General features: G+C 42.7%; 1 protein-coding gene across 8 annotated transcripts; it reads left to right on the top strand.

Moving 5' to 3' along the window:
* The first annotated feature begins 36 nt into the window (after positions 1–36).
* Positions 37–6603, top strand: CCDC127 (coiled-coil domain containing 127). Of its 8 annotated transcripts, none has more exons than XM_083473366.1 (6): positions 42–166; positions 287–346; positions 751–962; positions 2747–2829; positions 3788–3916; positions 5335–6603. In XM_083473366.1, the coding sequence occupies exons 5-6, from the start codon at positions 3796–3798 to the stop codon at positions 6006–6008; spliced, it is 795 nt and encodes a 264-aa protein (XP_083329492.1). In that variant the 5' UTR covers positions 42–166; positions 287–346; positions 751–962; positions 2747–2829; positions 3788–3795; the 3' UTR covers positions 6009–6603. The 8 variants fall into 8 exon arrangements, with proteins under 8 accessions (XP_083329495.1, XP_083329490.1, XP_083329492.1 ...); XM_083473365.1 differs by having other exon boundaries at positions 57–166; positions 751–864; XM_083473369.1 differs by lacking the exon at positions 287–346 and having other exon boundaries at positions 37–166; positions 751–829.
* Positions 6604–12802: the final 6199 nt, after the last annotated feature.

Raw genomic sequence — 12802 nt, 5'->3', positions numbered from 1 at the left:
GTTCGTTCCAAGAGCGGGGCGGGGCTTGAAAGGGCACCTTGCGCAGGCGCAGAGAAACCTTAGGGGGTCGCAACCGCTCGGAGCTTCTTGTTTCTGGTCCCCCCCCCCCTTTCCCCGGGAGCTGGGAGGGCGCTTAAGAATGGCCACGTTTGATAATAACAATTAGGTATATTTGTTTAGTAAATTTATATTTACTGCCCGCCCTTCCCCTTAAGCTCACGGCACCAAAGGCAGAATAAAGCAGTCCTTTTTACAATAGCATTTACGTGTCTGTTTCCACTACCAGGACCAAGAGAAAGATTGACAGATGACAAGCGGAAAGGCGGAATCGAACTCGACCCTCGAGGTACTTGGGGGCCGGATTTCCTCCCTTGCCTGGGACCTGGTTGACCTAAAGGCTTCGCCGGATGCTTCCAAGGCACGTGGGATAGCAACAAACCCGTGTCTCTTCCCCGTCCTTCCCCCACTCTTTTTCTTATGTCTCAAACATTAAGTGGCCCTTTTATAAGTCAAGTGAAAGGTTCTGCTTTTCAGAAAGAAAACAGATTTGTGGCTGCGGGTGGAGTTGGCTGGGCTTGTTCCACTCGAGGCTGCGGTTAAGGATTTGTGTGGTTTAAATGTTCTTCCACTGGAGCAGAAAAAAATTAAAAGTAGAGCTACTAACATTGAGGGATTGACGGGTTCTAGACTAGGCTTTCCTGATAGGCTAGTTTTCTACGTGCAGTGAACATTTATACTGCCTTTATCTAGGATAGGAGAAACCGTAACCCTCCTCCAGGTGTTGTTGGACACCATCTTGGCCAGGCCGCTGGCTGGCCTCAAGCATCTGGTGAGCCACAGGTTCCCCATCTTTGCCATACATTGGTATGAAAGTGCATCCTGGAAGGAGGGATGTTTTCAGCTACCCCAACCCCTAGGATGGACTGGGAGCAACATCATGGGAGGGGTTTTCTAGGACCAAGGTGAAACTGTAAAGCTGGCTTGTTATTCTTGCTGTTGGATGCTAGGTGTTGTTTACATAGTCTTACATTTATAATGTACTGTGTTTTTTGTGTTTTAAATTTGCTGTTGTGTTGGTTTGTTATTATGAAATTGACTTTTCACTGTTTGATTTTGAAATTCCTTCCTGTTTTCTTTGTTGTAAGAGAGCCAGTGTGGTGTAGTGGTTAAAAGCGGTAGTCTCGTAATCTGGGGAACAGGGTTCACTTCCCTGCTCCTCCACCTGCAGCTGCTGGGTGACCTTGGGCCAGTCACACTTCTCTGAAGTCTCTCAGCCCCACTCAACTCACAGAGTGTTTGCTGTGGGGGAGGAAGGGAAAGGAGAATGTTAGCCGCTTTGAGACTCCTGAAGGGGAGTGAAAGGCGGGATATCAAATCCAAACTCCTCTTCTTCTTCTAAGCCGCTTTTGAGCATGATTTTTTGTGTATGGAAAAGTGGCATACAAATAAAATGAATGAATGAAAGTGCATAGGTGTGCTGTATGTGTGTTTCTGTATTGAGGGCTTCTAAGAGTTTGGGTATATTTCTCAAATGTGGCCATGAAACGTATAGAGTGATAGCCCAAATGTTGGTGGCCTCTAGCAGTAGTTGGTGCTTAAAGGAGTGACCTGTGAGCACCTGGTTTACATCATACAGTCAAAAAAACTGGGCCTCTTCTACATGTGTGTGCATCCCTTGAATCCTATAAACACAGGGCTAGTTCATAACTTCAGGTTAAAATAAAGTGATCTGTGAATTAATATGATAGTGACTTACAGCTTCCTTTGTAGTTTACATGTAACCTTCTGCGAGTATTTAATTGATACTGTTTTAGGAGCAATAAATATAGTTTTTGCAATGACCATGCTGGGTGAAACAGTAACTAAAACAAATAAATGAAAACAGTAATAGAGATGCCTGCGTGAATGAGCTACCACAGAGCTGGCCTTCCAGTAGAATTGTTCGTTAGCCTGATGTCATCTCACGGACCCAAGTGCTTTTTGGTTTAATTAAATCAAATATTCAGTGGCCAGTCACAGTAGAGAAATTAAGTAATGTATGTCTTACACGTAAACATCGATACAGATGCACATGAAGCCTGGCAGCTATGTGTGAACTGATTCCTTTGAAATGCATTGCAGTTCTGGTGACACCTGGGCAAATGAAATTTTGTCTGTAAATGTCCATTCACACATGGATATTATCATTTGAACTGGCATAAAGTGATAAATAGTCAAGGGAAACTTGGGCCTTTTCAGACAGCTTCTGGATATGTAGCTTGTTAACAGTGGGATGTGCAGGTACAAATTATTATTATTTATTTATTTCTACCCCGCCCATCTGGCTGTGTTTTACCTTTGTTTTTGTGACAGTAGAAAAGTTATATAAAGTCAAAGTTATATAAGTCAGTAAATTTTTATTTCGTAACACCTTTGGGACTCTTCTGTCAATTATTATGGAAATTTCCTCTCCCCCACTGTTAAACAGATTGCTGTTGAAATTATTATAAATACTGGCACAGGGCTTGCATTGGGATGAACTCAGATCTCATGATATTCCATGTCCTAAAAAGAGAAAAGTTCGTGTTTTCTTTTGAACCCTTGATCTTATCACTTTTAGCAAGTAAAGATAAAATTATACTTTGAACTAGCAACCTGATGTTGCCAATTTAAAAAGTTCATCGAAATAAAAATAATTTTAGTACTGTATTCAGAAATGTATGCCTATGTTTCCTTGCAAAACATGAACTGTTTAACTTAATTTTAGTTCCAGGATGGCTTTGATCAAGAGACTTTCCCCTTTATCTTCTGAGTGATCAAATTTGTTTGAGTGCTAAAGAGAAATTAAGGGTAAGGATTTATTTATTTCTCTTGTGTCCTTGTCTTTCATGTTCATTTAATGTTTCATTTAGAAATGCTGTGAATATTCAAAAGTACTGAAGTGCTCGTAAACCTGGGAAGGGGAGTCCTGTGGCCCTACGGATCTTGCTGAACTATAACTCCCCCCATCCCTGGTCCCTGGCCAGGCTGGCTGGGGCTGATGCAAATGGTGGTTCCGCAACATCTGGAAAGCCACAGGTTCCCCATCCCTTTTGTACATGCACTATGATTGAATTTTGGAAAGCGAGTGCCTAACCTCTGCATGAAATGTTCCACATTTACTGGGCTGGCCATTTTCTTGTGAGCTGCTTTGCATGCCCTGACAAGAGGTACCTTTGCATAGATGAGAAGGAAGTGAAAGTAATAGGCTGAACTGGCCAAATGCAGGCTGGGGAGCATGTATGTTTTCACCCGAGAGAAAGCCCTCTGAAGGACCTTTGCTCCCAGGAACACCAGTGAGTAAAAACACAAGGTCAGTTAGGTGTTTCCTTTGTACTATCAGTACCAAGGAAACATTTCCCTTTCTCTTATCCATGCCTGTTACCATGATTATTCCCACAGGAATGTGCAAGGAATATGTCTATATGGATGGGCTATGAGTGAAAATGTGAAGGGAAATCAGCCGGAGAAGCGGAAACTAGGGCAATGTAGTAGTAGGTGAAGAGCAAGTAAAGGGTCAAATGATGCAGCGGAAAGAAGGAAGAGGGCAAAGAGAAAGGAAGGTGGGCAGAGCCAACGCACAGGAGGGAATCTGACCCTGGCTCACCTTCATGGCCACATCCCCACCCCTTGGTGGGCGTTGAACTATTCCACCCCTTCCCTTGAGAGTTGTATTGGTAGTGTGTCAGTTTAAATGCATCTGTTGAGAATGAATTTTACAGTCAGGTATTAAAACAACCTAAATGTTTTGTTTCCTCTAATTTTAAAGGTCTGTCCATGAATAATTTAAATGACCCTCCTAACTGGAACATCCAGCCTAATGCAAGGGATGATGAAGGCCATGGAAGCAAATGGAATTATGCTTTGTTGGTTCCCATGTTGGGGCTGGCTGCCTTCCGTAAGTGACACTTGAAATAAAATTAGACTTTCTCCTTTTTGCAGTTTGTTGGATGAGTTATCTTGACAGGAATTGGTACAAACTGGACTGGGTGATTGAATGGAGCAAGTTCTTAGAAACCTTGCATTTTTACGCTGTGAACCTTCCTGAAATCTATGGTTGAAAGACAGTATACAAATTGAATAAATTGTAAAAATAATGTTTTTTAAAAAAACTGCAGTGGGCTTCACCTAATGTGGGATAAAGTCAACCAAAGCCAACATAAACTTAGGAAAAGAAATATGTGTTACTTTTTAAAATAAAGAGTAAGAGTGATGGCCATACATAGGAAATGTGCAAACCTGGCGTTAGATGTGTTTATTATGGGTAAATCATTTTCTCCTTAAAAAATGTAGTTTTCAAGTTCTTAATGTAATATTTCCTCTGGTCCAGAAGTATAAAGTGCATATAAAAAGGCAAATCACTATAATTGTTTGTTTGTCTGGTTTTTTTGGGGGGTGGGGTTGGTTAAGCTCCAGGAGAGATACATTAAAGTAATGGCTAGAATCCAAAGAATGCTTTGACTCATTCCAGATAAGCAGGGAGTTTGGGCTTTGGGCTTTTTGCCACTAAAAAAAAAAAGCTAAAGGACCCCTGGACGGTTAAGTCCAATCAAAGGCGGCTATGGGGTGCGACGCTCATCTCACTTTCAGGCCGAGGGAGCCAGGACTTGTCCACAGACAGCTTTACGGGTCATGTGGCCAGCAGGACTAAACCGCTTCTGGCACAAGGGAACACCCCGACGAGTGCCAGAGCTCACGGAAACACAGTTTACCTTCCCGCCGCAGCAGTACTGCTACTATCCGCTCTTCATATCACATAACAAGACTTTTGAAATTGAGGTGACTTTCAAACACAACATGTGCTTTCAGAAGTAATGGGGGTTCCTTTAAATAAAGAAGGAAGCCTAGGGTGGCTGTTGGAATGCCATCATAGTATTTATGTCTGCATCTCTATTTCAGAAAAAAAAAATACTGTAGTCAAGGGTCTCTTGCTTTCTTTCTCTTTGTTTGCGTTGTTGGCAACTTATTTTTAACTGGGGTCATATTCTAAATCTAGCAAGTGCCAAAACTTTCACCCCGCCCATAGGCTCAACCCCCTGCACGTTTATTATGATTTATTAAATTTCTTAGTCGCTTTATCTTGCCCAAGGCAACCCAAAGCGCCTTACAAACAAAGCCACTTAGATACATTAAAACCAAGGAGGGGGAAATGCGTCAAAAACATCCCTGTACTCCCCAGTAGGACTTTGTCAGATCCAGGCATAATTTAACAGATAGGTATTTTCATTAATGTTGGGGCTATTTTTGGAAGTATTATTAGATATTTTTGTTGCAGAATTTCAGTATTAATCATGAGGTATTAATCATGCGTTGCAGGTTGGATCTGGTCCAGGGAGTCTCAGAAAGAGATAGAAAGAGAGAGAAAAGATACCTATAGAAAGCTCTCATTGGTACAGAGAGAACTTGAATCTAAATATCGGGACATAATCACAGAAAACCGCCGCACAGTTGCCCATTTGGAACTGGAACTGGAAAAGGAACGGAACAGGACAGTAAGTTACCGTGAAGCCCTTGTCTCTCAGAGCCGTAAACTGGTAGAAGAAAGAAGAACTCTGGAACAAGAACGTACAAAATTAGAAGAAGAGAAGCAGATTCTGCAGCACTCTGGAGCTGCCGGTGCTTTGTATCAGAATTGCCTGGAGAAGGAAGAGCAGTGGCAAAAGAGAGCAACTGCTTTACTAAAAGATTTTGAAGATGCTCTTACGGAAAGGCAGGACATCTACTGTAGCCTTGTGCTACCAAGACACCGGCGACTGGAAGTGGAGAAGAATTTGCTGATTAGAGCAGCAACTGATCCAGTTGCTGTGGACCTGGACCTGGAAACTGGCTTAAAAGATATTTTCAGGCATGATACCTATTGCAGTAATTTGCTTAACACCAATAAACGTCAGAATGGAAGGCTAATGTGGCTCTACCTTCGATACTGGGAATTATCTGCTGAGCTCAAGAAGTTCAAGAGGGTAGAGAAGGTCATGTTGGGAAAGTCGTAGCTAAAAATTACCGAGTATCAATACACGTGTCAGATATGGCTGATTTCCTCTGGGATCTCAGCTTCACCACCCTATATGTATTGGTCATTTAACAGACTATCTTAAGCACTTAATGTCTTTCTTTGACTCACCAAGGTGAATGGTGATTGTGTGGTACCATAAGGCTCAGGTTAATTTCCCTGGTGGGTTTTGTTAACTGCAGCCCTCTGCATGTTTACTCAGAAATAAATTTCACTGTTTCAGTGGGGCTTATTCCCAGACAAGTGTGCTTTAGGGTTGCAGCTTAGATCAGGGTACTGGGCTTAAAAGACAATGGCTTCAGCTTCTGCCACTTGCATGACAACACCTTTTCTGTAATAAATCTTACTATGCTACTTGGAAGCAACTATTCTTAATTAGTGTTTTTGCTGTTTTCAGTCCGAGAGTCTACTATTTATGGCTGAGAAAGCACCTCTCTATAAATTGTTGGAAGTGTGTGATCAAGTTCTCAAGTTAGTCCCCTTTGTGATCTGAACTAAGCTACATGTAACACTGTAAACCCTGTTATCCTTGGATGAAAGGTGTTATATAAATTTAATAAAGAATAATAATAATGCTTAATGTCATTAAGTGGCCTTTTATTAATAGTTGGTTTGTGCAGCATGAGATCAGAGTTTATTAGCAAGGCCTCCACCGAACTGATTTTCAAGGCCTATGGATCATGTGAAACAGTAGTCAGAAAGAGGATTCCCCAGAGCAAGTGCAGAGTGCCTTTTGATTACCAGTGAATGACCACAGTCAGCCCCCACCCATCTGCGATGAAAAGGGAGGAATTTCCAGGCCGGGAGGTGCCTTTCTCTCAGCCTAAAACTCTGGAGTCTCTATTTTTAGAATACAGCAGTGTGTGTCTGTGCTCTGTTTAACTTTGAAGTGAACATTATTGAGACTACTTGCTTCATGTCTTTTAAGGTTGCTTTGTAAATATGTACTTCTCTGCTCACCTATCAAAAATCAGAATCTTCTCCTAATGACCAAGCAGAAGAGCTTTTATAAACTGGAAATACCTATTGGCACGTCACAACTAGCATAGGCAAGATAGTAGCATTTGTGGACTTACTTGCAAGGCAAATTTAAGGTGTTTTACATTAAAGGCAAAATAACCACTCATTTGTCATTTCATTTTGGTAGATATTTGCCCTACCTTCTACTACTACAGTGGTACCTCCGGTTACGAACTTAATCCATTCCGGAAGTCCGTTTGTAACCCCAAACCGCTCATAACATGAGGCACACTTTAGCGAATGGCGCCTTCCGCTGCCGCACTGCTGGTGGGTGACTTTCGCTCACATCCCGGGGGAAAGTTTGCAACAAGGGGCATCTACTTCCAGGTTAGCGGAGCTCGTAACCCGCAATGTTCGCAAGGAGGATGGTGCGTAACACAAAGTTCCACTGTACTGGCAGTTGTGTCATCTGATGGTATCGGTTTCACTTTCAGCAGATAACATGAATTTCTAAAAAACTAGTACAGTATATTGCAGATACCAGTAAAGGCTAATACTTATTTTAGTATTAATATCCTGCCTCTTTCTCTGAGTTTCAGTAGAGCCCAGGAACAATGACAGCAGCACTAGGAAAGAGTGTCTAGATTAGATTTGAAGAAGGCTGTTGGTACTTCCATTGTTTCAAATGCCATTCTTGAGGAAAACATTGCTATTTTTAACTGGCTTTCTGCTTGAAGCTTATTTATTATTTGATACTTAGCTGTAATACTATATTGATGCATTTATCTCTGTTTACACACACATGCTATTAGGCAGTGTCTTTAGCAAAAGACCCAGTTGTGTCTAATGCAGGAACTGAACCCAGTGAACCAGTAAAGTCTTCATATAGTTTTCTTCCCGGTCAACTGCGATCGACAAGTCGATCCCCGGGTGATTGTGGGATCATTTTCCAACGTGGTAGAAAAAGAGCATCCACACGCGCGCCGCCCTGACCTTGCATGAGTTGGTTGTTGCTGGGCCACCGGTGCCCTGCTATTCCAGCTTTTTGGAAGCCCCTGCCAGCAGGCTGCAGCAAGTTGGCTCTGGCAGGAGGCTTTGCGGATCCCCGGCCATGCCAGTCTACCCATGCGATCAGGCATTGTTAGACTGTTCCTTAGCACCTGTCCTCCCTTCAGTGGCCCTAGCGGAGGTGATCAGGGAGAGGGAGCATCGCCCGTGACAATGGCGCTGTGTTGGAGGCGAGCGGCAGTGCGTCTATTGTTTTGTGAGCGATTTATGGTGTGCTATAACTTTGGATTCCCCCCCCCCATGGGTAGATCACTCTTAGTTTTTTATTCCAGGAGTAGATTGCAGTCTCTTGGGAGCTGGACATCCCTGTATTACAAGATACTGCCTTGAAGTGTGGTAGAGCGGCTGGAAGGGTTTGTAGATCTGTGTAAGATAGGGGCGAGGGGGCAGAAAGAGGCAGAACCTGCATTTCATGCCAGGTATAACTATTTCTCGTGAATATCTTTATTTCTGGTTTGGTGGTATAACATTTTTTATGGCCAGTATACCCTTTGAACATTATTTAGAATCTCCCCCTTCCCTCTGAAATCTCTTTCCCCTTCCACAGATTGCAGCTCTGCCACCACCTTTCCACCTCCTCTGGTTTCAGGTCTCCTTCTCTTCTGAATGAAGCTCATTCAGCTTGAGCTGAATGCTTGTGCCCTACCACATCTCCTCTTTATCCAGAAATCCTCTTCAAAATCCCACTCTTGCTTGGTTGGCAACTGTCCCATGTTTGCAAGACAAGTTTGTTGCTTTCTCTAGGCAAAAGCAAGGACCCTTGGCTGCCCAGCTCTGAAAGCCTAGACAACTCTGTCAAGAGTCAAATTCACTCAGCATCTAAGTTCTCTTTTTAACCTCACAAGCTGAATCTGAAGGAGGGGAGGGGACTTTTCTGCTGCACGATGGGTTCCCACTGCTGAACTCGCTCAGTCTTTAAGCTTCCTTAACCACAAGGGACTATGGTTGCTCACATTCTTCCCTTTTTCGTGTTTCTTGCCCCTCTCTGTTTTCTTGCTTTTCCTCACAGGTAGGGTAGATATAAGCTCTTTACGGCAAAAGCTTGTGCTACCCTGTGAAAATCCATATAAATTGTTGATACTGTAGAAAAACAGCTACATAACAAGGGAAACTAGTTGGCCACTGCGAGAACAAGATGCCTTTGGCCTGATTCAGCAGGGCTTTTCCTGTGTTCTTAAAACAAGCCTTGCAGAATATTTTATTATATCTTTTGTCCATAGTTTCCCAAGGCAAATTACACAGTTTTTGATTACTGTATTGGCCCAAATATAAGCTGCACCTTTAAAATTCAAGGGAGGGGAAGGAAGAAAAAAAGACAATACCTGAATAAATCCATCCCTAAGTCGATCCTGGGAAATGTAGTTTCTCCCAAGGGGCGTTTCAATAGTTTCCCTGTGGGCTTCTTGGATGCGGCACTAGAGGGAGGTGCTAAGAGGCCTCTTTCTCTTCCCTGCTCCTGTTTCCCACCACATTAAGAGTGGCAGCAGCAGCAGCAGCAGCCAGGCATGTGGGGCAGGAAAAGGGTTTGGAGGGTGGGTGAGTGGATGGCCCATGCTCCCAGGCTGCTTCGGGGGGGGGGGAGGGAGCTGCGCCGCTTTGCCGGCGGCATTAGGGCACAAATAAGCCACGCTTTTAACTTTTCATTGTCAGAATTTGTGGGGGAAGTGCAGGTTATATTTGAGCCAATACACTATATTGCCTCTAAAACAGTATGGTCTCAAATGAAAAACATATACAGTAGTGCAATCTGATGCGTGTCTTCACAGAAGTACATAAGCTGGGAGTGAACTCACTGAGATTTACTCCCAGGAAAATCTGTATGGGACTGCATTCTTCTGTTAACTTCCATTGCATGTGTTTCTGAAATCATCAAGAAGATACAAAGGCTTCTAAAATTCCAGCAGCTTCCTGCTACCTTGGATACTGCATTACCTCACAATGTACAGCAGGTGTCTCAATATAGCTTGAGACATAAAACCAGAGCCAGGGAGCTAAATTCTCCCAGCTGGGAGATTATCTTAATGTGGGCGGGTCAATTACTGTGGTATTTCATTGTGTCTAGTATACAAAATATGGTTTGGTAAAATTATTTGAAGTTATATATGAGAGAAGTGAAAACTTTTGCCTGTGGTGAGCTGTATTAGAATCAATAATGAGTTTGTAGTATTTCTAATGCCAGCAGATGGCACTGTGGTGTAGTCTTCTATGAACAGAAAAGCAATAAAATATATGTTTGCATAATCATTATTTCTGTGCAACTAAAACTGCTTGAGGTATGGTTTGCAAATACTGACTTCCAAATAAGTAGCAGTACAAAAAGGAAACAAAACATAAGCTACTCAGTTGTATCTCTCATTTCCAACTACTAGTCCAGGGAGGCTGTGAAAATCCTTTAGAAAGCGCCCGGAGGCAGTTTTGGGATGGATGAGGGCAATCAAGCTATGGCTTAAACTTGATAACTGCTGTGGGCACAGAAATCTGTTCTGGATGGAGGTGGGCAGCCTCCATCCAGAGGATGTCTCTATCCTGTTGGAGAGGTCCCATGAAGTACCAAAAATTAAGCTTGAGGGTTTTCTCAGGTCACCAACCCTTTTTGCACCAATGGACACATTTTGAAAAGAGAGTGATGTGGGTACCAGTCACAAAACAGCTGCCATAGTGTGTGCATGACAACACAAAATGGCTGCCATGTGGAGGTGGGCACACCATAAGATCAGGGACTACCTGATTTCAGATGAACCCACCACAGCAAAGATGTATCCTGGTCACCAGGAAAAAAGGAAGGGCGGTGGGATGCTGTTGGAACGGTCCTTATCCACACAATTTATGACAGCCTCTGTAAAATATAAAATCATGATGTGTTGCATCACATGTCTCAGGCCAAGTGTTAGTTGAGTAAAGCAATTGTCCATGATTGAGGCCAAAAAGATAAACCATCAAAATATGGCCTTACTGAAATAGTCTCTGTAGGTATATGTTAAAGCTCTTTAGAGAATAAGTCTTCTCTCCATTTCGTGAGACTTGAGAAATGCTTTATTGACAGGCAAAGTTTGGCCAAAGGGTCTACCAGAATACATCACCAGAATACTTGATCTACAAGTCAAGGTGACTACAAATTATCCTTCTTCAACTCTGAAATCCTTGGCTTGTGATATACATATTACATGTTGACGAATAAGGCTACCCTCTCTCCGTAACATGTATAAGTCAATGCCTGCAAGCTTCATTAGATTATGATGGGAAACTGTTGCACTTGCCTTGCATTAAACAGCTACAGTGAGAAGAAATGGGCACAAGTGCCTTCAACCCGCAAACATCCCATAATGGTGGCAAAGACAGGCACCACTTCCTGCCTTTTAGGACTTACTGTGTACCAAAGAGTCATCTTTCCCTCTTTGCGGCGTCTTTCTAAGCACCAGAGCTGTGGCTCTCATTTCCGCTCTGCTCCAGGTTCTTGACTCTTGAGCTTCCTTCTTGATGTTCTGCAAGGATTATCTTTGTCTGTATCTTTGGTTTAATTATTGTGCAAGTTTCCTTTTACTGCAGTTCCTCTGAGTCCTTTCAGCTTCATCCACCAAGCACAGGGCGTTCCTTCTCCCTCCTTCCCTACCGACCATGTTTTTGTTTAGAGTGTGAGGCTGCTGTCAGGGACTTGGTACAGTATATTTTTATGCATGTTCTGGACCTTGTCTATTTTAGTGTATCTTTTTGAACAATAACTGACAGCTCTCTGAAAGAAACAGGAATCTGGCAGAAGAAAGGGCCCGGCCCTATATATTGTTGAAAGTAAACAGGCTCCAAAGTTCTTAGGGAGTTCAGGGTTTGCTCTCCCTGTCTCTCTTTTGCTCCTTTGTACTTTTCGCTGAGAGGGATCTGTCCCAAATTTTGCCAAGGGACTGGGATCTCTAGGCACCAGAGGAGACGGGTACTTGACACCCATCAATGATTTTGTAACCACATCCTAAGTAATTTGCCTCTGAAGCCAACTAAGGACAAATTCTCAAATGTGGAACTTCTTTCTTCTATTTTTACAAACGTTGCCTTCTGCTGTGCTGCTCTGAGAGGGGCTTTTGGTGCACTCAAAACAAGCCCTTTGTTGACCTCGGTCTTGGGGAAAACGGAAGCAGAGAGGGAGTTTCATGTGGAAGGATTCTGTAGAGAAAGGGGTTAACAGAGAGAAGACCTTGGAGCTTAATCTGGGCTCTCATAACCATAGAGCCAGTCCTAAAAAAAGATAGCAATTCTTTTTTCCTTTTTTTTTTGTCCTGTCCAGAGCCTTCTGGATGCTTAATCTTCAAGTGTGTATATGTGTACTGCCATGCATTTGACATATATATGACTTTCAGAAATCCAACTGATCAATTAGTACATTGGTGCTTTTCCATGCCAGGATAAGCTTGTACCAGTTACCCTACCAGAAGAAAAATGACAGCCTAACCATCACTTCTTCTCATATAAGATGTGGTTCTTTTACCAATGAATCAGATACTGGTTGGCATGTGGTAACCAGAAAGCCATTTTTATGGTGATTTAAAGCACAAATCTAATCCTACAACGGGGAGTTCTCAGGTGATGTTTATTATTTGTAAGCATATGGTCGTCAAAAGCATAATGAAATCAAGCATTTCATGGAAATAAATACTTTTAAAAGTTCCTGTATATGTTTTGAATGTTCCAAAGTCTGTGAGCCATAAAGCCAAGCTTAGAGACATCATCTTACAGATATAACTCCATTCAAAATCATTT

The sequence above is a fragment of the Podarcis liolepis genome, assembly GCF_965112155.1.
Source record: "Podarcis liolepis genome assembly, chromosome: 13".
Taxonomy (NCBI): domain Eukaryota; kingdom Metazoa; phylum Chordata; class Lepidosauria; order Squamata; family Lacertidae; genus Podarcis; species Podarcis liolepis.
This window is presented reverse-complemented; position numbering and strand designations above follow the sequence as displayed.